The sequence below is a fragment of the Acyrthosiphon pisum genome, chromosome A2 (assembly GCF_005508785.2).
Source record: "Acyrthosiphon pisum isolate AL4f chromosome A2, pea_aphid_22Mar2018_4r6ur, whole genome shotgun sequence".
Taxonomy (NCBI): domain Eukaryota; kingdom Metazoa; phylum Arthropoda; class Insecta; order Hemiptera; family Aphididae; genus Acyrthosiphon; species Acyrthosiphon pisum.
In genome coordinates, this window is record NC_042495.1 from 116,257,869 (window position 1) to 116,280,381 (window position 22,513).

Here is a 22,513-nt window from a genome sequence, read left to right on the forward strand (position 1 = left end):
GGTGGGTATTCTGGTGCTGGTGTAGATGGTGGGTATTCTGGTGCTGGTGTTGATGGTGGGTATTCTGATGCTGGTGTAGATGGTGGGTATTCTGGTGCTGGCGTTGATGGTGGGTATTCTGGTGATGGTGGGGATGGATATTCAGGTGCTGGTGGGGACGGGTATTCTGGTTGAGGAGTTACTACTCCCGGTGTTTCTGGCTGTGATGGGCTTCCTTCTGATGGTGCAGACGTAGATAATTCCTGCTCCTCAGAAACTGGACTCGGTGCAGGTTGTGGTGGATATAATGGTTGTTGTGGGTATGGTGAAGGTTGGGGATACGGAGATGGTTGAGGATATGGCGATGGTTGAGGGTATGCTGGTGGTGGATATGATGGTGGTGGGTAAGATGGTGGTGGGTAAGATGGTGGCGGATAAGATGGGGGTGGATATGAAGGTTGTGGATAAGATGGTGGTGGGTAAGAGGGAGGTGGATAAGATGGTTGCGGGTATTGCTGAGGAGGGTATGATGGGTATGGGTATGATGGTGGAGGGTAATATCCATTAGCTGGGACTTGGATCCATACGCTAGATGGTGGCTGTCCGGAAGGTTGTGATCCTGCAGGTGGTGATACTTGCTGACCATTTACAACTGCAATTTGCCATTGTTGAATTTGTTGACGCATATATTCATCAAACTCGTTTCTATATTTGTCTTCAACTGGTTTCGAAGATTCTGAAAAATTAAAAGTTAAGAAATAAATATATATGTATATTGAACAATATTATATATATATGTATTATAAATTATTCAGAAATAAAAATTTTAATTCGAACCAGAGAGTATAAACACGTTATCTCATTCGGATTAAGAAACTAAATGGATATAACTGTATCCATATAATATATTAAGGCATTAAGCCTATTTTTGTTTACGCCAATTTGCCGTTCTATACAACCGGTCTACAACAAACGCTTAGCCAGACGTTAGGAACAGGTTTTCATTCGGCAAAATAACCTCACTATAATTTATATTTTATTCTACTTCCAATGTACTTTACATAACAAATCTTAGAAAAATGACATCAGGCTAACATAATATAGTACCTATACAAGTTTTTGCAGTCTCGTGCAAGTTGTTTTTCGGTTAACGAACTCGTTTGGGAAAACATTGAATGCGGATTGACCGTAATAAATCTGTTTCCGTTTCTGAGTATCACGTTGTCGCATACATTTGGAGACGCTACTAATCACTTAAATTTACGAAGCTGCAATTATTACATTTTTAATAAAGATATAATCAAAAACAACATTTTTCGTTTATCAAAATCTTGATACTTCAATACTTGTAATAATAATAATAATAATAATAATAATAATAATAGTAATAATATCAAAAATCCCTATAAATAGTTTTCTGAAATTAAAACGATAATATTATATGCATTTGAATGGTTATTACTTTTTCCGGGCTAGTCAAACATTTCGAGAAGTTTGATAGATCGTAGAGCTGTGTAGGTACGCGTGTATAAAAAATATTGATGTTCATGATTGTTTGCTAACGATTCTTAACGGTTTTCGTGCCTACGCATTTATTATTATTATTATTTTATAACGATTATTCGATTATTGTTATTGGATATCTTGTATTTTTCTTTGGTCCGAGTGTTGTTTCCGAGTAGGTATATAATATAAATTATATATATGCGTATTTGTGAAAATCTTGTTGACATTTTGCCACATTCCTATAACGGCCTAGGGACGTTGAACCTTGACCACTTGAAATCTCACACGTAAGTGGATTTCGATAATTCTTTATGTTTTTTATTTATTTATTATTTTTATCATCATCTCGGATATAAATTCAAATGTGGTTGTAATGCAAGCTAAAAATTCATATAAATAAATAAAAGTAATAGCCGAAAAAACCAAATCACCGTATAGAGTAGTAGGAACTGGTTTTCATATATAAAAAGAAACTATATTATGTATATACCATACACCGTATATTGTACATACACTGCGGAGACGATCGGTTGTTTTGACTAAACCGCTCCGATATTAATTCTCGCCCGCCTCGTGGAGTCTCGCGGAGTTTGCACGGAATCGCTATATAAAAGCATACTTATACCAGAAGATCGAAAGAAATTCGTCAGTTAACACAATAAGTGGTACCTTTGAGCGTATGTTCTCGGGCCGTATATACCATGGATGGACCATATTAGGGAGAGTAGGTATACACCGGAGTGTGTAAATAATCGAATGTGACGACTCATTTACTAGAGGGCATATTTTGTAACGTCAACTGTTCAGTTCGTAGTACCGACGCTGTCTCGTTAAAAATACACTCAGAACTTCAGAAGTATATATTATTTATTATTATTAATATATTATAATAATAATATAAACTTCATTTTACTATTACCTGCTATAGTGGTATCTAATTTTGTAGGTAAAAAACGGAATGACGTTTGTTATTTAAGATGAAATTGAATTACATTAATTACCATAACATTAACGATTTCCATATATCTCATATCAATTATTGTTTATTCGCGTGAGTAGGTACAATAAAAAAATATGAAACGCGAATTTATCGTTAAAAACTAAAATGTGTTTGGGTGATTGTGTAAATAAATCAGCAGAGTTATTGCGAATTTGTAATCATTTTTAATTACCATAACTCTTCACGCACGCGTGTTCGTGTTGGGATTTATTTATCGAATGTGAAGTGTCTATAATAATGATTATTTATACATCTTATATACTAGTTTTTCAGCACGACAACATAAATATGTTATTTAAGTTGCCTATGCAGTTGTCCTTAATGACTTTAGTATAAATATACCGTTTTATCTCCTGTGTACAAACGAGTATAGAATATAATATTGGCAAGCGACACAGGAATAACAGACAGCTTGTTAAAATTATAGAGCTTCGATATTATGGGTGATAATTATATTTTTCCAAAATTTTCTCTTTGTAATTATTTATGCTGAATTCTGAATGCGATAAATATTTAATGTACTTGTTATACGAAATTATTCATACCGCATGATAAAAACTAAAAAGCTTTAAAAGTTATTCGAGTTTTACAAAATATAATCACTATTACACGACGAGTAAAATACAAGGAGTGATATGGAAATCGAAAAATAATGAATAGTCGTTCTAGTGTTTGATAATGAAGTGAAAATCCCTTTGAAATGTCCAAACCGGTATCTATGCAGTGCAACAATAACGGCAAACTGAGCCGGAGGTCAACATTAATTTTTATGTAATATTATGTTGACATAATACATTTAGACAAACCACATATTCTACGAACGCGTCTTTTGTAACACGAATAAATATTTCCATTATTAATTATTATTGAAAAGCCGGGCGTATTTATATACTGGCCGAGTGGTAGGTACTAGCGGTAACAACAATATTATATTAATTATTAACAATCATAATAATAATGTGGTAGTTGTAATAAATAAAGGCTACTGGGCAAACCATATTGTGTAGTAATCGCAACGGTAAAAAATGAAACACGTATAGGCAGAGTAACCTGCCTACGTATTATATCACGTGGGTCACAGTATGTTATATTGTTTTTTTTTAATCTCAGTCGTAGTTTGTTGTTTATATTATTTATTAACAGACCATCCGAAATGGATTGTATATATGTATGTATGACGTGTATTACGTGTATCTCGTTTCGGCGTGTAATTTATTTCAAAACCATTAGCATAATATTATCGTAATGTATATTATTATAACTGCAATCGCGATAATGCGTTTGACGGCCTACGAGAGTACGAGACTGATTTATCATGAAAATGAAACGTATCATACTATATATTTATAGGTACCTATAATATGGACTGACAGTGAATGTCTTATTGCGAGTGTGGAATAACTTGACTTAAGTTATTGTAACGAAATTACAATAACTACTTCTTTCTACTTTGTAGAAGTAATTTATACGTAATTTAAGTTACTTTTGTTTAAGTAAAATTCCTAAATTACTCGTTACTTAATTTTTTTAAATATATTCTAAGAACCAATTGATAATAAAATAATATATATTGTAATTATATCATAGAAATACGACAGCAACATATTTTGGTAATAGCTATTAGACAAAAAGGTTTATTTTTAATAAGCAGTACCTAATTTGAAAAATACATTATTATATAAAAATAATATAATGAATAAAAGGTGATAAACAATATTATTGTTCTCAAATAAACATTTTATATAATTTAATATTTTTGATTGTCATTACTTGGTTAATGTACTGACAACATAATTATTAAGCTCCGGCGACATTTTTGAAATTAAAAAAGAATGTAACTTGACCAAATATAAAAAAAGTGACTTAATGATGACTTCATGACAATTTTGAAATGTAATTTGTAGTGTAATTTAATTTCAAAAAAAAAGTAAATACCCAACACCGGTTGCGAGTATTATATATTAACTTCTCGGTCGTCCGAACTTATTATAGTACTGCCGTACTAAGTTCTAAATGGGAAAGCAACTGGACAATAAAAAATCCAGATGACAAAAAATTGATGATTAACCCAACTATCAAACGACTGGGATTTGAGCTCATACTTGGGTAACAGTGTAACACTAAACCGTATCAGGACTGGTCATGGTAGGAGTGGACACGCGATGTACAAATTGGGATTGCGTGACACTGAAACATGAGACTGTGGTTATGAATCGCAGACAATTAAACACATCACCACTGAATGTCCAATTCATGAATTTAAAGGCTCCATGGGAGATATCCACTTGGTGTAGGCAGAAATTGTGGAATCCATGGATAAAGAACCGTGAAATAGATTATTGAATTATTAGGGGGAACTTCTGCTCTGATTTATATAAATAATGTACTAGTATTTATTTATGTGTTTGTTTATTTTTGAGTTTTATCACTGTTAACCCGTTTACAATTTGATATAATATGTTATATCTTTTTATATTTGAAGTATATTCCTGGTTCTGTTCACGGACGCCATACGAAATAATAAATAACAATAGTACTATCGTGTACAAAGGCGTGGAATGCAACATAATTTTATATTATTAAGTCATACGCGTGATGCGACGAGGTGCACCTGTTGGCTGTTGCAGTGGTGGGAATTTAAATCCTTTTCATCGATTCTAATCGTAAACTTACGATATTATGTACGCCGAGAGTGATTCGCGACAAAACGACGGATAATAATAATATAGAAGTATGTCATTTTAATATTATTATAATACGATAAACTTGGCTGCACATGCGTTTAAGAGTCACACGCGGCGACGGTGGGTGTATGTAGATCGAGACGAATATTATAGTAGGTACACCACCAGCGGCGAATTTCCCGCAACGGACGCGTCGGATTAGCATTTAAAAAACAAAACGAAATTCCGTGAGCCCGGACTTACCGCGATCTTATCGGCCGACGGCACTCCCGCTTGCGTATTATATTATATTATTATTATTATTATTATTATTATATAGGTACCTATACTACCTATTATCATCGAAAGTATTCGAAACACACGCAGACACGCTGTTTAGCATAAAATATATGTTATATGCAGTGCCCGGACGCGGGAGCGCGCAAACTACGATAATATTATAATATAAAAATAATATAATATTATTATCATTATATTATTATACGGCGGTAGGTGCCTCCTATATAATATATATTATGGCGTACGATGGGTATTATGTGCAGCTAGGCACTTTGTCTACTCGTATAATATAATATAAATTACGGTTTTATGTCTTACGAAACGAAACATACGTATTTTCACTAATTGAACTGGAAGGCACCATGTGTGCAGCGTGTGAGAGAGAGAAAGAGAGAGGAGAGAGAAATAGACCGCCTCGGAGAATCGTTAACAGATTTTTCATAAAACCTACACGCGTGTGTACAATGTAATATGCCGCCAAAACTCGAATTCATTTTACGCCGTCGTACCGGAGGTCCGCCAAGTCGTTTCGGATATACGACTATTATATATAGGTACCTACGTCTATAATTTTCATTCTCGAACTCGGCTCGCAGTCTGCCGCGTTCGTTCGAAACACAGCTCGTATGTAGTATAATATTATAATGTAATTCAATAACTATTCGTGTATATATACTACGCATAGCTGCGACCGTGTAGGTCGCATATAATATTATGATACCTATGCCTACGTGTACGGAATGTATAGTATTATACACACAACGTCGCATAGTATACTAATTTGGCCACGAATTTAGATCGCGTCAATTTTCTTTCTAAACGATGGAAAAAAAATCGGATTAGTTTTACCGTTACCGAACGCCGCCGTCGCGTCCACTATCGTTATATAGAGGTATATAAGCGTACAATTAATATGATATATTATTATTAAATATAGGCGCAGTGGCGTGCCGATATACGAGTCTTGTATGATATTATGTGTGTGTGTCTGAGGGAGCGAGCGACAGTAGAAAGTGTGTTATATGACAGTGTGCGAATAAACCCACACGCGACACGTGACGGTGATTTTCTTCACGTAGGATTGGTAAAACATGATTCACTTGCGCGTTTGTCGTCTTAAACGTATACGGTAGGTAGGTAGAGGTATGCGTGTAATACAATACAATAACACTGATCGATAGATCCGATGCGTATAATAAGTATACATGTGCGCATACAAAAAGTATTGTCTATCTCGGACACGTCAAACCTACTATAATAGGCAGGTGGGTAAGTATACGAATTGATTTCCGCCCGCGTTTTTTATTACATTACGATATAATAGGTATTAGACGCGCGTGCGGTAAATCAACCGCAGATGAGGTCCAACGACAGGAGTCGATTTGTCAGACGCATATATTATACGAGTTGAATCTTAGATTCCTATGGGTACCTACACCTGTTTACCTAAATCGTGACCGATGAATTGATCCCGGGGCAATTGGGAGGCATAATTATTTGTATAAGTGGATTTCCGTTTTGTTGCATATCAGTGGAAAATGAGGAAAAACAGTATTTATGACTTTATGAGGCACATAATTTGAGTAAATCAAAAAAGTCTAACCCAAACCGGATTTGTCAATATAACACCGTGCGTAAATATCTTTTAAATTGTATAATATTTCACTAATTATTGCTAGAAATACCTATGTAGGGACAATGGAGAAGTTTTATGGTTTGTATATTTTTACGCTTGCCTCTAATTTATACCTAACCTGCATGACTTAAATTTTGGTCCTGAAGCCAATAGTGAAAAAATACACAAATATTAGGAACGTATGTATAACTTGGATTAGAGGGTCATCGGTCATCTACATCCTTCTAGGACAGACGTTGTCCTATTACTTTTGTTTTAATAAAAGTTTATCATATCATTCAACTATTTTATAAATGTGTGCCTTTGTCGTCGTCTTTTGGTAATAATTTAGTTAGTATTGTAGTCCAATAACTTATTTGCTGTACCACGCTCACCATTTAGTGTACCTAATCTTTATATTATTTAAGTCTTCAAGTTATTTAAGTCCCATTGAAATATCACAATAAAACTCGGGGAAATAGACTACGAATCATTTGTATGATATTATGATGATGAGTAGGTAACATACTCGCCGTGTGTGTATTTGCATGGAGTTTCTGCACTCGCGAACACTTCAGATTTCCATAAGTATATAGGAGGTACGCTTGAGATAATACTAAGATAATAAATTCAATCGTATATTATTATGCATGAAATTCAGGACTTGGGCCTTGATGTTTACCGGACTATACAGGACTTAAACTTGACACGCTCGTGCGCAGATCGGTATATAACAATTTTTTGCTATGTTTACTATGTATACTCAGTCAAATAACTTTTAAAATAAAAAAATCATTATGTCCGCGATTACAATGTTTTTTATATCCCACAAAATAAAAATTGTATTATCTGTTGGTAATACGCACTAAATAATAGATACTATAAATTATTTTAAATAACAAGTTAGGAGAGTACACTCTGCGAGCATATAAAATCTGTTTCTGTAAATCGTTGACAATTTTTTTTTTTAACGTTTTTTGCAGAGTTCTTTTTTTTATAACTAAGTCACTATTTCATAATAATATGTTATCTTTTAATTAACATGTCGTTTTTTTATATTGTAATTCTATCATTGTATCAAACCTATTGTGCTTTAGACTACTGTCAGTTTAAAAAATAAAATAATAATAATAATAAAATAAAATGCTTATACCATGTGCTTTGTAACCTCTTAAAACGGCATCTCACAAACGCGATATAATAATGTAATGTAAATAATAGAATATTATTATCGCGGTCGATTAGATTTGCAGCACACGCGGTTAACCCGGTGGCCCCTTTGGAACCGATACAATCGCGTCGCGCGGGGACGAGACAAGATTTCTATCTTGCTCATTATTGCCGCCGACGCCGCCGCTGCCACCGCAGCCCGTGCGAACACGACCCGGCTCAATGTTCTACACGCGCAGAACGGAATCCGGAATGAACGGGTCGCGTCGCACACTATATAATAATCCTACGTGTACGGGTAAGCCGCCGTCGCCGCCGCCGTCCAGATCGTTAGGAGATTGTCATCGGCTATTATTGTTATTATTAGTTATTACGTTGTTGATACAACGTTCGATTGTGTTCGACGGCCGTACGGGCTCGTTTTTTATAATTACAATTATTATTGTTATTCGCTCGGTCGACCCGGCCGCGTATCGGCCAGCCGGTAACGATAATCGTTCACCGCGGACGGATGAGCAGGAATGCCGGCACCGACGCGTTTGCCAACCATTTCGCGTTCCCGGGAAAACATATTATTTTGCACACGCGGCGCGCTTATCGACAATTATTTAACGGGAAATACGCAATCGGTTCTCCTAAGTATTAGATTGACTATGAAGCAAAACACGAGCGTGTTCACCATTACTATTAGACGTAGGGACTTTTAAGGTTTTTTGTGGGCTATTAGAATTATAGCCAAGTAATTTAGAAACTATAGTTATAGTTACTATAGTTAACGTATGCGAAAAAATTATTAAAAGTTTAATGTGCATATTTTGTGACTTTTAAATTTTTAATAGTATGTTTCTTAATTATACAATTTTCAATTATTAATTAATTATGAATCAATTAAAAATTAGGAAATTAAAATAAATATATATATAGGTATATTACTTTTTTCACTGAATATTGTGTTTTTAAAAACAAAATGTATATATTATACGCTTTGTATTATGTCCTCCCATCATCAATTGTTGTAACTATTTATTATTATATTATGTGTATATACCTATAATGATACGATGAATAAGATTTTATTCAAGTTAAGTTTTTATGCTATTTATTTATTATTAAAGTTAGTTTAGAACAATGTTTTAAAAATGTTAAAATATTGGTTAGTAACAATAATAATATATAGGCACATTAAATTAACTTAACATTCCTAAGAATATTAACTTTGGGCTTATAGTTATACTACTTATACTACCTATGTATAAAGGTACTAATCCTACAGACAGTCCCAAGTCTGTGTAAAAACTGGGAAGGAAACTTGGAAAACTGTAGAAAATTTAAATTTTAAAATAGTTGTATTATTAAAACGAAAGTTCGTAGAACAAATTCGGTAATTATTGCGATCTCGTAGGTGTCCAATTTAATAGCATAATATTCTGTCAGTGACATCGATTTAGCCTCGCGCTCTCAATATTCAATACAGTTGAAATATAAGCAAACTGCGGAGTGATAAAATCCAATGGACTTCATAAACTCGCCCATTACTTATACAGTGTTTATTATGATGTATGTGCAGAGGTCGTAACATCGTGAATGCGAACGGAAATGCGAATTTTGTGACTCCGTGTAATAGCCGCGTAAAATGTCGCAATGTGCGCTTTCGGCGATAAAACGTAACGATGATATTAATTTTCGGGTGACGCGAGAAATGTCAAGTCGGTGATGACCGTGCACCTCCAATAAAAATACATAAATATTATAAAATACAGTCATCAGGCGATTCAGGCGTCATTCACGCCGATTACACATTTTCACAATAATTTAACGTCCAGGCCAAGGGGGAAATGATATATTATACGTATTTATACATCCGACTGGGTCCCGGTAAACGACTACAACTGCATGTACGCCGCTGTAAGTACAATATGTTCGAATCGTTGAACCGTCTCCGCGACGAGTAGGTATTTACCAGTTACCAGCTAAGGAATCGGAAAAATTGCGACCTTCGACCGTCATTTAGAACGAAACAAAAAGTCTTTGTGCCGCAGAACCCATCTGTTTATACATATACACATCGGGAATAATAATGGTCGGCTGCAGCGGTTCGATTTTATATTATCAGTTTAGACAGTATATACCTATACAGCTAACAGTAGACGCGAATAATAAAGGTAATATTTTATGTGGCCGCGCGGTAACGCATTTGATACGGCGTTGGAATACCGACGACGAACGACGATTTACTAGTGGCGCGTAAAAAATATAATGAAAAACCAATGTGATTTAACCGCTTGGCGTAATAATAATATAATATAATAATAACGAGAATAAATCGTCGCCAGCAAAACAAGCCGACGGTGGTTGAAGCGAAAGGGAAGGGATGGCAGGTGGTGGTATAATGCGTATACATTACCAGGTCCTGTCCGTACCAACAAGAAAAATGTCTTTGCGCACACTGAATTCGACTTATTTCAAAGGCGGTAAAGCAGCAATGAAGCGACATAATAATGTCAACATTTCAAAAGTGATGTGGTGAAGGTGGAGTCGGCCGCCTTTGAGTTTTTAGTGTACTAACTAGTATTTTAATATTTACTATGAAAAGTGGTTAAAAATATGACGAGTGACGACAAAGGTTTTATCGGGTTTTGAGTGGACGGGTGAAATATATGACGCATTGACGCTATATATAATATATAGAGACTATATAATATAGTCTCTGAAAGTTCGTCACACCCCAAGTAATTTGTATATAAAATGATAACTGTTCGCGGCATGAGCTGCGCAGGGATAAATATTAAAGGAATTGGGTTAGATTATCTTGGTTTCGGGATTTCTAACGGCGAGTACCTAACGACCCTATATTTATAATAGTATGTTCTAATCATGTCGGAAAACTTGAACAATGCGTGGGTCACTGGGTGTCTTTGCTCCTAAAAAACCGTGTACCTATTTACTCCAGATGTTTTTATCCACGAGGAGCAGATCGTATTGTGATCGACGGACCAGTTTGATCGCAAAGCGCGCGGAGTCATCGCGTGGACAAATAATGAAAAACAAAAAGGGTAATAAAAAATATAATCGACCTGGAGGAACTTTTGCACGTGGGGGCAGTGTGCAGAGGTATGCGAGTCTCTGCCGTCCGAGGCCCAACAGCAGCAGCAGAAGCAACAACAACGAAACAATGATAATAATGTAATCGACGACGGAGACGGGTATACGATTATATTATCTTATTATTATGTACACGCGGTTTCTACCTCACGTCGTACAATATAATGGTAATAATGATAATAAATATAAAGCGACCGGCGGCGGTCAGGACGAGACCATAAGTGCGCATAGTATATAAAGGTAGTCGGTCTGAGAATTTATTCCGAAACACCGGTGTCTGGCGCTGATTGCAAATTTCTTCGCAAACGAGCAGCAGTAGTCCGTTGTAATATTATTGTTTGTTTTTTTTTAATTTTACGCAGCATCACCGCCTCCCGGACGGACAGTCCGTTATCGTATTATTATTTATTATACCATCCACGTGTGTCCGTATAATTGTTTACCGTGTGAAATTATTATTATTGTTGTATAACACGCGTATATATACAAGATGACTGATAGATGTACGTCGTGTACCTATACACATATAGGTGGCTGAGGTACAGCTATAATATATAGTTACGCGATGACCAAACGAAAACCCGTGAAATTAATCGAGACGTCTCGGAAAACCGTTTTTGCTACACCGAAAGGCGATGTATTTGAGTATAATATTATATATTATAATATAATAATATATACCTACATATAATATAAGGTGCACATTATAGGCGTGCGCAGTTAACATTCTTGACAGGACGTACTATTTTGATTCAAAATAAAATTAAAACCAATTTATTTGATAATAGTTTATACATTTTTACAAATTACGAAATTTTTTCCAAAAACTCTTTACTCGTAAGATAAATTATAAGAAGTGAATTAATAGAACATTACGCACATAAAGTTAAATTAAAGTAAATAAAATTCGCTGCAGTTATATTTTTTCTATCTACGTAAACATTTTAAATGTTTCAATAAAATTTGAAAATTTTTATTTATCTATTGCTTAATAAACGTTTCAGCAGTCCACCAAGTGGATCTTGGTGTAACAGCTAAAGTCTACAAGGAACAACGTTTCCAATAAACTAAGTTTTGAAAAAGACTTCACATGAACTAAAACTGCAGTGACGGACTTTTTCTAAGACAGATATTCGTAACTCTTTACTATACCAAAAAAAATTATATGTTTCAAGTTCGCAGATGGGACAAAAACCTTAACTGCCACCGCATCAACCCCGTGCGCACGCCTATGTTTGGCAAGCGCATTCATTGCGCGTTGTTCATTCATTTAATCGAGTATAGTACACGATTGCATGTACACTGGTCTATACAGGAGATGGATGTACAGGAAGCTAATTTGTATGGTTTATACACGCTGCACGCTCGTAGAAAACGGCCTACATAACGTCATTTTATTGTCAATACGGAACCAGTTGTATAAATAAATTATCAAATGTGTACCTAAACATGCGACGGTGCGTAGAGACGACTGCAATATGACATTTTACCTATATAGAACGCGGTCGACTACGCGCGTATATTATATTATTATATATTACAGTGTTATTGTGCTCGGTCGCTTATAATATTAATGGTTTTGGAAAGTTCGATACGATTAAATATGCGCCCGGCATATTATATTGTACCGCGGCGGCGCGGGATATAGCTATATAGGATTAACATTCCGGGCCGGAAGCCATAAATAAAAAACGGACCATCGCGGTCGACTTGTGCTGCAGCAGGCCATGCCGTTGCCAATAATAATAATATAAGACGTACTGTACGAAAGAGGCTGATACCACGTGTAGAAGAGACTTTAACGCCTCCGCAGCCGAACCGTCAAGTGTCGCTGTCGAGGTGTCGGCGGCTGCTGCAACAGTTTCGCGACATCGGTTTCGAGTCAATAGCTATCCAGCACCGGCATACAGGTATAGTGTTACAATATTATAGTCATGTGGGCAGAGTGGTTTGCGACGAAAAGTCCATTTTGAGATTTTACATCTCCGTTGAACACGCAGTGCGCAACGGATTTCCTGCAATATACATTGCAACGCCGATGTCGCGGAAAATGCATAGGTAATGTACATTTTGAAATTAGCAAAAATACATAATGAGAACGGGACGCGACTCTGCAGCTGTCTACCGAGCGTGTATATTATATTATTATGCTTTTACGCCGCCGATTTCTGTAATACTATGTATCAAGTAAATCGATAAAATCTTTTTGTTGACGAATTTATTTCTATACTAGTGCGCGAAACGTCGGAAAGGCGTTCAAATGACATAAACCGCCATTAGAATGTTTGTATTCCAAATATTTTAATATTATATTATTATAACGACGCGAGGGATTTCGAAATATTATAATATATTATTATACTACGATAAAACGCAAAGTATATTATTATGAACAGCCAACAGGAACAGAGACGAATATCACGGTCAGAAAAGCCTATATAATTATAATTTTTTTTTTTATGTTTTTATTTAACATTTCGGGTGTAATAAAAACAACCATGGTTTTCTGTTTATAAACTACGAAACAAAACTACATCGAGCACAAAAATGTGCGTGGGATGTAATTATAATAATACGACGGATTATTTTTTTCTTTCTAAAACCAACTTAACGGTTAAACCTGCTAGCTTAACGATTTAGGCTGTTTATGATACCCACACGCACGTTTAATGATTCGCAAAGACGTTAATCACCGATTAAAAAAAAAAATCATATATTCAGTTGTCATATTATTATAAAAGTACTGTTGCAGTGCTAGAGTTTAGGTACCGACATTTGACGTTTCAAATATACAACTGTCAGTGCTGAGCTTAATAAATAGAATTCCGTTTGATTTTACATATAATTTCATTTTACGCGTATAATATCACCCCGCATAGGTCGAACGGATTATGTAAATTCGTATAATATGCAAATGACTTTACATGGATTTCAAATTAAAATTAATTGCAATCGATTCAGATATGCAGTACCATGTCAAACCTTAGAATTTCGTGTAATGCGTATTCTAACATCAGAGAAATTGCATGTTATAAAATTATATAGGTAGGCATTCAAAATTGAATGTTCAGGATTAATAATGAAGCCGTTTTTTGTTCATAAGGTTCGGTCTGATAAATTAGCGTCTATAATATGTGTAGTTACCTAATACCTATACCTATTATAGGAAAGCGCTCGTTGTTTTTTTAAGAGCCAGAGTACGAAAATTACTATATACATATACATATTACATATTATACATGTATGTCTTCATAGACCAATTCAAGTATAAAACAACACATAATGTTATGTAGTTAATAGTTATGTATGCCTACTTGACTATATTACTAATAATGTGTTACTGATGACGACCGCACGGAGTGCTGTTTAGCGTATCATTCGGGTCGTCGACTTGAAACGAACTGACTCGAGCTGATAATATAGTGCGTATAGATAAGTATATTGTTTTATTTTCATATTATAAATATGATAATGTGTATATATAATTAACAACGGTCGTATGAAAATTATTTTTAAAAAAAAATCACCGTATAAATAACGCCAATAACGGAAATCAACCGTTTAAAGCGAACGTATATATAAAAAAACAATTTCTGTCTGCAGTTGCGTACTTGCATCGTCTTGTATATAACGTAATTGATATCCACAGGACCGGACATTTCGGGTTCGTGCGTATTGGTGCCTGACAAATCGATAACCGTCGAAAAACCATGCGATCGGAAGTCGACGGAAATCCGCCGTTAGTGCCGCGCCACCGGTGTAGGTTTATACATGTATACACAAACACGTTTTTGGCCCCCAAACAAAAAATTATAATAATAATAAAAATACCGAGAATATTGCGATAGTATAACGAGAAGAGAAGATGAAAAAAAAACAGGTGTATGCAATCTCGGCGATGATGCGACGTTGTATGTCGTCTGCGGCGGTCGGAGGGGTCCTTCCCCTCGAGTTGTGCAATCGACAGCCGCCGCAGCCGAAACCGCGTATTATAATATCAGCTCGCGCGCCATCATATTTTCATCCCGAAAACCAGTAAGACCCTCGGGTCCACGCATATTAATTATTATAATATGCGTATATATTGCTGCACTACTGCAGTGAGAAACGCGTTAAGTCCGACAGACACGTAGGCACCGTCCACGGGTTCGCGGCGTACCGCCTATATATTATTATATACGTACATATATATTGTATTCATGTATAGGTAGACATCTATATATGTATATTATAATATACTGGTGTAGTTAACTGTTGCAGTGCTGCGGACCGGCAGGCCCATCCGCACGTTTCCCGTGGGAATATGACAAGTGGTATTCCACCATGATAAAATATATTATTATAATATAGTATCAATATTATTATTTCGAATAAATATATTATATTCATACGATTTTCGTTTTTTTATTTTTTGTTTTTGCTGTGTAACTCAAATATAATATGTATAGGTAACTATCGAAAAACAGATAAAAGAAAAAAAACAATTTGATAATTCAAACGTGATCCGAATGGTTTCGAGATAAACATGGAAAACGCGTGTTTATATACGCTTGTAGGTCGGTGAGTACTGCCGGTTGTAGGCAATGTTGTACACGGTTTGGCAGAGACTTTAACGCCACGGTTTTGGCACTGGCATGTATCGGCACGGCTTCTCACCATCAATCACGCACACGCACACAACAATAATAACACATTCTCGTCTCGTTTGTGTGAGTGTCGTACGTAATGTGTGAAACATCATCGCGCGGCCGCCAGACGACTGCATGACCAATGATCTGGATGTGTGCGGCGTGCGTACGATGGGAACCGAAGTAAATAACGAAAATAATAATAATAATGTTAAGAGTATTTTTGTATTATTATTATTATCATTTATTTTTTCCGCGCCGCCGTAAACGTCTTATTATTCTTTTATATTCGTCTCGTTGTTGGATGTTTAATAATAATACGTTTATATGTCTGCGAATCAAGTGCAAAAATTAATAACGTGTCTCCGACCGAATAGCGTTTACTGCACGTATTACGCGTATACATTTACGGCGCGTGATATATAGCTGTATAAGGCCGTACGGTGACGCGCGCTGGAAAAACTGTGCTGGGAAACCTGTATTGCGCCGTTTTAAATTATTATTGCTGACTGCCACCGGCCGGATGCTGACCGTTTGTTTACGTCGAATCGCGCTACCTATTATTATTAGCTTTATATCATTTTTTTCCCTTCTTTTATTAATATTCTCTGCGGTACGAGTTTTTTTTTTTTTTTGCTGTCGAACGGATTTTTTTCTCCGTCGAAGATGTATAAGTAACGAGACGTCTCGATGAATTACTAAACGTTTATGGGTTAGTCATCCGAGACGATGGCCGACCGGAGGTAGGTAAATACGACCAATTAAAAATTGCATCTATATAGAAAATATATAGTTTTTATGTACGGTCGTTAGCACTTCAAAGTCGCGCATTTCTTCGGAATGGTACCTGCTATATATATATATATAAAATAATTTACGGACGATATTATTATTAGATTATGGATGTGTGCCGATGACAGCATAAAGCGATTTCATAACGACCCGTTATTTAGGATTTTTTTTACGACTGTTATAAAACTGGTTGTCCGGTCATCGAATGACCTTGCTCGATCGTAATATTATAATATTTAAATTTTTTTGCATTAATGTAAATATGCATATATGTGCATGTGCAAACGATAAGCTATCTGTCATATTTCAAAAATCATATAATGAACAAAAGAAAATAATTTCGCGGGTGCTAAAATCGAACTATAAAATTGCTGAAAAGCTAAACAAACATCTCGTAGTTTTTTTAATAATTATCATATAGTTATTAAATATATCTTATTTACGAAATTTTATTTAATACATGTTTACAGATTAATAAAAAATATTGTTTTAAAAGGAAGTTGATGTGTAAATTTTAAATCCTGTTTTGTATAGGTTAATAAATGCATTGCAACTGCAGGCGACAACTATATATTTCATTTAAGCGGAACGGTAATAGGCAGCAGCTATATAATATTATTATCATAACAATTGATAATATTTTTCATACATACAATTTATGAAACTGAACTTCACGACAAGTTACTTTTTACAAAAACGTTCGTTTTATCAATTTCTTTATCCCTAGCAATAAAAGCAACTTTATTATTAAAGTCTACATGGGACTGTGAATTGTGTTACATTTATGTAATAATATATATTAAAATTATATTTCTTTATAATAATGAAATGAATAATCGAACATTTGGAAAATGATGATGAACGAAGCGTCGAAGCTTGGTACAGTTCATATAATAGTTCTTTCGTTCTTTGCCGTTTTTCCATACATATGCTTAAGAAAACCATCGAAAAGTCTATAAATTACTATTTTATAATCCTATCTAGTTTATGCTTAAATACAATTTTAGGCGATGTCAACAATACCTCAAGTGGACTTTATACTTCCAATCAATAGACAAACTTAACATTTTCGGAGCACACCTTTAGTCAGAAAATGTGAACATAAAAACTAAATTAATCAAATGCTATTATTGTATAACCAATTGAAAAATCTCATTTAAATCATAAACGTAATGAATATATTTCCGTATAAAAAAATTTTAAATTAAATGATAGAATCAGTACCTATTCATGATTAACTGATTTAGTTAATAAAGATTATAATTTGGAATTCTTTAAAATTAATTGAAATTGAAAAATATATTTTTAACTTTAATTTTCTCAATACTGAGCTTATATGTATTTTACGTTTCTAAGATAGATAACACACGTACCGTACAATTATTATATTATATTTTATAAACAATGTTAATTTTGAAAATGTTTTGTTTAATTGGTAATATATATTATTTAAAATGCAAATAATATGTCTATATAGTGATTTTTGATTATAATTATAAACTTATATGCAAAATAAATTATTAGTAGGTATTTTCATTAGTCATAGCATTGGTTTAATTTGGCTATACAATTAATATATACATTTTATTATACTTTTTTGTTAGTTAATAGTAGTTACTTTTCAGTACTTGTTACAATTGTATCATTTAATAGTCACTGGATATTGTATATAAACAAAAGTTTTTGTTTATTAGTGATTTGTGAGTATAATATATATTTATATTTGTTAAGGGGGCTATTTATAATAAATTTATTTCAACGACTGTTATTTTAATATACTTATTTCAAATGAATAATTAAATTAATTTGTTATTTGTACATGGTTTGAACCAGAAAATCAAAAATCATATCCCAACACGACGTTTATCGTTAAATACAGATCATAATATCATAAACACGCGGTTCATATCGTCTCTATTTGGAGGCAGTTTTAAAAAATATACGAACAAATTACGAAGTAAACAACACGTCGATTACTGTAGATCTTAGAGTTTATCAGCTAGCCTTTGCTAATATTATTTATTAAAGGGTGTAAATGCATACTATTAATTATTATATTATTGAATAATAAGTCTTGGACAGTGCATATCGATCGTTTTCGATGGAAAGCGGAAATTAGCGTTTTAAACGGGGAAAAATCTCTTTTGGCCGCATTATATCACAATACGGTTGATGGATTCGCAACGAACAAGTTCGGAATTTGGTTAATTGGCTATTGCGGTCCGAAAAAAATGTCATATTATACCACTTAAATCGACGCCTAAGTACTTTTGAAACGTGCCTACGTAAATCGCGTCCCGACATTTCGCGGAATACTTTGATTATTTCGGCAAATCAATTAAAAAATATTCAATAACCTATATGATGGAAAAAAAAAAATAATATTTATACCTATACAAGAAAAAGTATAAATCGCAAACAAAAAAACTACTCGTTTAGACTTGGTGCGCGGGAATTATTATCATTCACAAATTTTCATCGGTTACCTACTAAATTCTATTTTTCAATTATAAACGACAAACATCAAAACCAATGGTTTTTACACTAACAGTAAGGTACACGTCGTAACACGTTGACGTGTCTTATATTTTCATAATGGAGGGTTGCAAAAATTATAACAAAAATAATATATAACAAAATAATTATTAGCATATTATTATTTTCATAATTATAATAGTAATAATAATATGTATACTCACTCTTGACGGCAGCGGCCGCGGCGGCGACGGAAGGCTTGACGGGCGTCTTTTTCTTGGCGTCCACTTGCGCGGGTGCCGACGGCTTTTTCGACTTGGTCGGTGACGAAGACTTCGGCTTGGTCGGATCGGCGACGGCTTTCGGCCGGACAGGGATGTGCTGGTCGTCGGTGAACCGGACCAGTCCCCTGTCGGGCTTCGGGGCGGCGGCCTGCAGGGTCTGCGTAGCTGCCAAGAGGACGACGAGCGTCAACAGGCACATTCGGCGGCCGGCAATCATTTCGGAGCTGCAGCGGTATACCAGTGTATGATGCGGCTCAAGTGTGTGCGTGTACGCGACGAGCTGTCGTCCGTCTGCCTGTCGGTCGGTCCGTCCGTCTGGTGCGCGTCGAGTGTTTGGCGAAACGTTTTGCGGCCTGGACGACTCGTGTGTATGTGTGTGTGTGATGTGTACACCGGCCGATTCGATTCGACGTGGTCCAGTGTCACGGTCGCGGATGCGTTTTTATATTTATATCGCACGGCGGCGGCGAATCCGTCCGCCCCTCCTGTACGCGGGCCGTGACCTAAACCTTGTCGGCCGCGCGACGTTTGGCACCGTCTCTCCCGCCGCCGTCCCCGCGCGCGTACTAATTACGTGACGGCGCTGACCGGGGCGGCGGCATTTTGCGCATATATTTTATAACATTATACGCAGGCAGGTAGGTTTCCCTGTATTACAAAAACGACGCGGAGATGGCATGTTCCGATATCAAGCGTTTCCCGTGGCCGTCTCAGATGCAGCTGCAGTATTCAGTGCATATACGACTGCGCCCAAAAATATGTATATATCGTTGTGTTAAAATTATTATAATATGAATTATACTATAGTTGTTATACGGTATAATAAACAGTTTAATATTTCAATATACCTATAACAAAAGGTACATGAAATATAATATTAAGTATTAGTAGTGAAGTAGTATAAGTAAATTATTATTAATTAGGATTTTAGGACAAACCATATGGCAGTGGCGTGCAGACAAGACACAAATGGGGCCTAGGCCCCACTTGAAAATGGGGTGGGTGTGGGTGGTATTTTTTGTTAAGAATTTTACAAGTTACTAAAATTAAATTTGTAAATGTTATTTTACTACGTGTCATTTTACTACGTTCTTTTAGTTTTGGGTGGGTGGTGGGTGTAAAAAAATTAACTTTGCCCCACATGGAAAAAGGGATTTGCACGCCACTGCCATATGGCATATAACGATATTAATTGCTGTGAGCAATCGTGTCGTGTTTTTTTGCAAGTTTCAAGTTGCAAGTAAAATAATGTAAAAAGTGCGTAATCGTGCTTTTATAATACCGCCACAGTATTTATAATAATATTATACGCGATGATATTATATTTATAACACTATAGCTGTATTACCCGCCTTCGACAGGCTTAAATTAATCTATCTTTCTATCGTTTTCCGTTTTGCTTCAGTTAAAATATACAAGTATAAAACCCTTAGAGTAAAGTAAAATAACTCAGAACTTTTCGTTCAAATTATTTCTTTTACAATTTATAAATTTACATCAAACTTTAAAAAAAAATCTCCTGATTCACAATATACATTATGTACAACATGTAGGTTTTCATTTGAAAAAATAAAGTTGGTACCATGCCACAGAATACTCCTAAATTATTGTAATCATTGTAATTATTAAATCCAATTATTCAAAAATATCATCTTCAACTCTTATACTACTCTTAAAATTTTCAAAAATCATAATTTTAATATAGACATAATTTAAACATAAAAATTGGGTGAGCATGCTTAAAAAATCACTCTGTATAATGCAGATACAAACACTGAAACATAATGATTAATTGTATGATTTTACATTTCTTAATTCTGGACATCTTATTCATGTAAATACAAAAAACTAGAGACGATAAGATTGGCGGTCGTCTATTTATATGCGCTTACATAAAAAAGTCCATCATTAAGATAGCAAATCATTAAAGTAATCAATGTAAAAATTATTGTGTTCATATAAGTATTTTATTTAAGGATTTGTTTTAAAAAAAAATATATTTATATGAATGTTACATTTCATATTTCTAATAATTATAATAGTAATATTATAATCCGTACATTGTAACCTACGACAGCCATGCAATTCAAATAAACAAAAAAAAAAAAATATTTAATGTTTATTAGCCAAATCTGAATTCATGTGTGAGCCACCTTGTGGCAACTTATATGATATTAGGATTGTAAAATAAGCTGTTACGCCCTTAAAGTTTCAGGGAATCTATTGATTTCACTTTTACTGAAAACAGTTCAGTAGTTTAAATATATTAGGTATTTTCAATAGTAGGTATTTAGAGTACAAACTGCAAAGAATCATTAATTTTTATATTCATTATATGCATAGATAGACAATATTTTATTAAAAACCATATTATTGTGTTATTTAATTAGATGTTATGATGGGATTTTAATTCACTTTTGCTTTTTATTTTTTCGTGGTAGCCACGTATAACAAATTATTATGAAGTTCATTTTGGTACGGATTTGATTCATCTCTTGTCCACGGATGCATCATATTATATCTGCTGCATTTATTTTGCAGTTTTTTTAAATTTTTAGTTATTACGGGAATTTTACTATTTTTGTTTTTGTTTTTTAATGTATTTTATTAGTACCTACATTTAAATTTAAAATTAAATATTTTAAGTTTCTAACGGGATTTTATATATGTATCATATTTTGCAACGTGCAAACAATTACAATTTATCTACTCTTGCATTTGAAATTCCTTACAAACTAATAACATGGGTTAGGCTAGGTCATCACAGAATACAATTTAATCAAACTCAGCATCATCAAATCAACATAACAAATAATTAAAATGATATATTTCTGCCATGAACAATGCGTGTGACATTTCTAAGATTTTGTACATAGGTACCTCCTATAATATTTATGTCGTAATTAAAATAATTACAGTTTGTTTGATGCACTACATAATAAATGCATTGTTTTATTTTTTTAGAATGTATTTTTGTAAGGCATTTTCTTCATTTTTTT

General features: G+C 34.5%; 1 protein-coding gene across 1 annotated transcript in view; it reads right to left on the bottom strand.

Moving 5' to 3' along the window:
• LOC100165921 (adhesive plaque matrix protein) overlaps positions 1-19,951 on the bottom strand; it is a 22,633-nt gene extending 2,682 nt beyond the window's left edge. Inside the window, exons 1-2 of the mRNA XM_029489706.1 lie at positions 19,455-19,951; positions 14-715 (exon numbers count right to left, since the gene is read on the bottom strand). Of these exons, the coding sequence (XP_029345566.1) occupies positions 14-715; positions 19,455-19,731 (979 nt within the window). The 5' untranslated portion in view covers positions 19,732-19,951. The remainder of the gene's footprint in view (positions 1-13; positions 716-19,454) is intronic.
• Between the last annotated feature and the right edge of the window lie 2,562 nt (positions 19,952-22,513).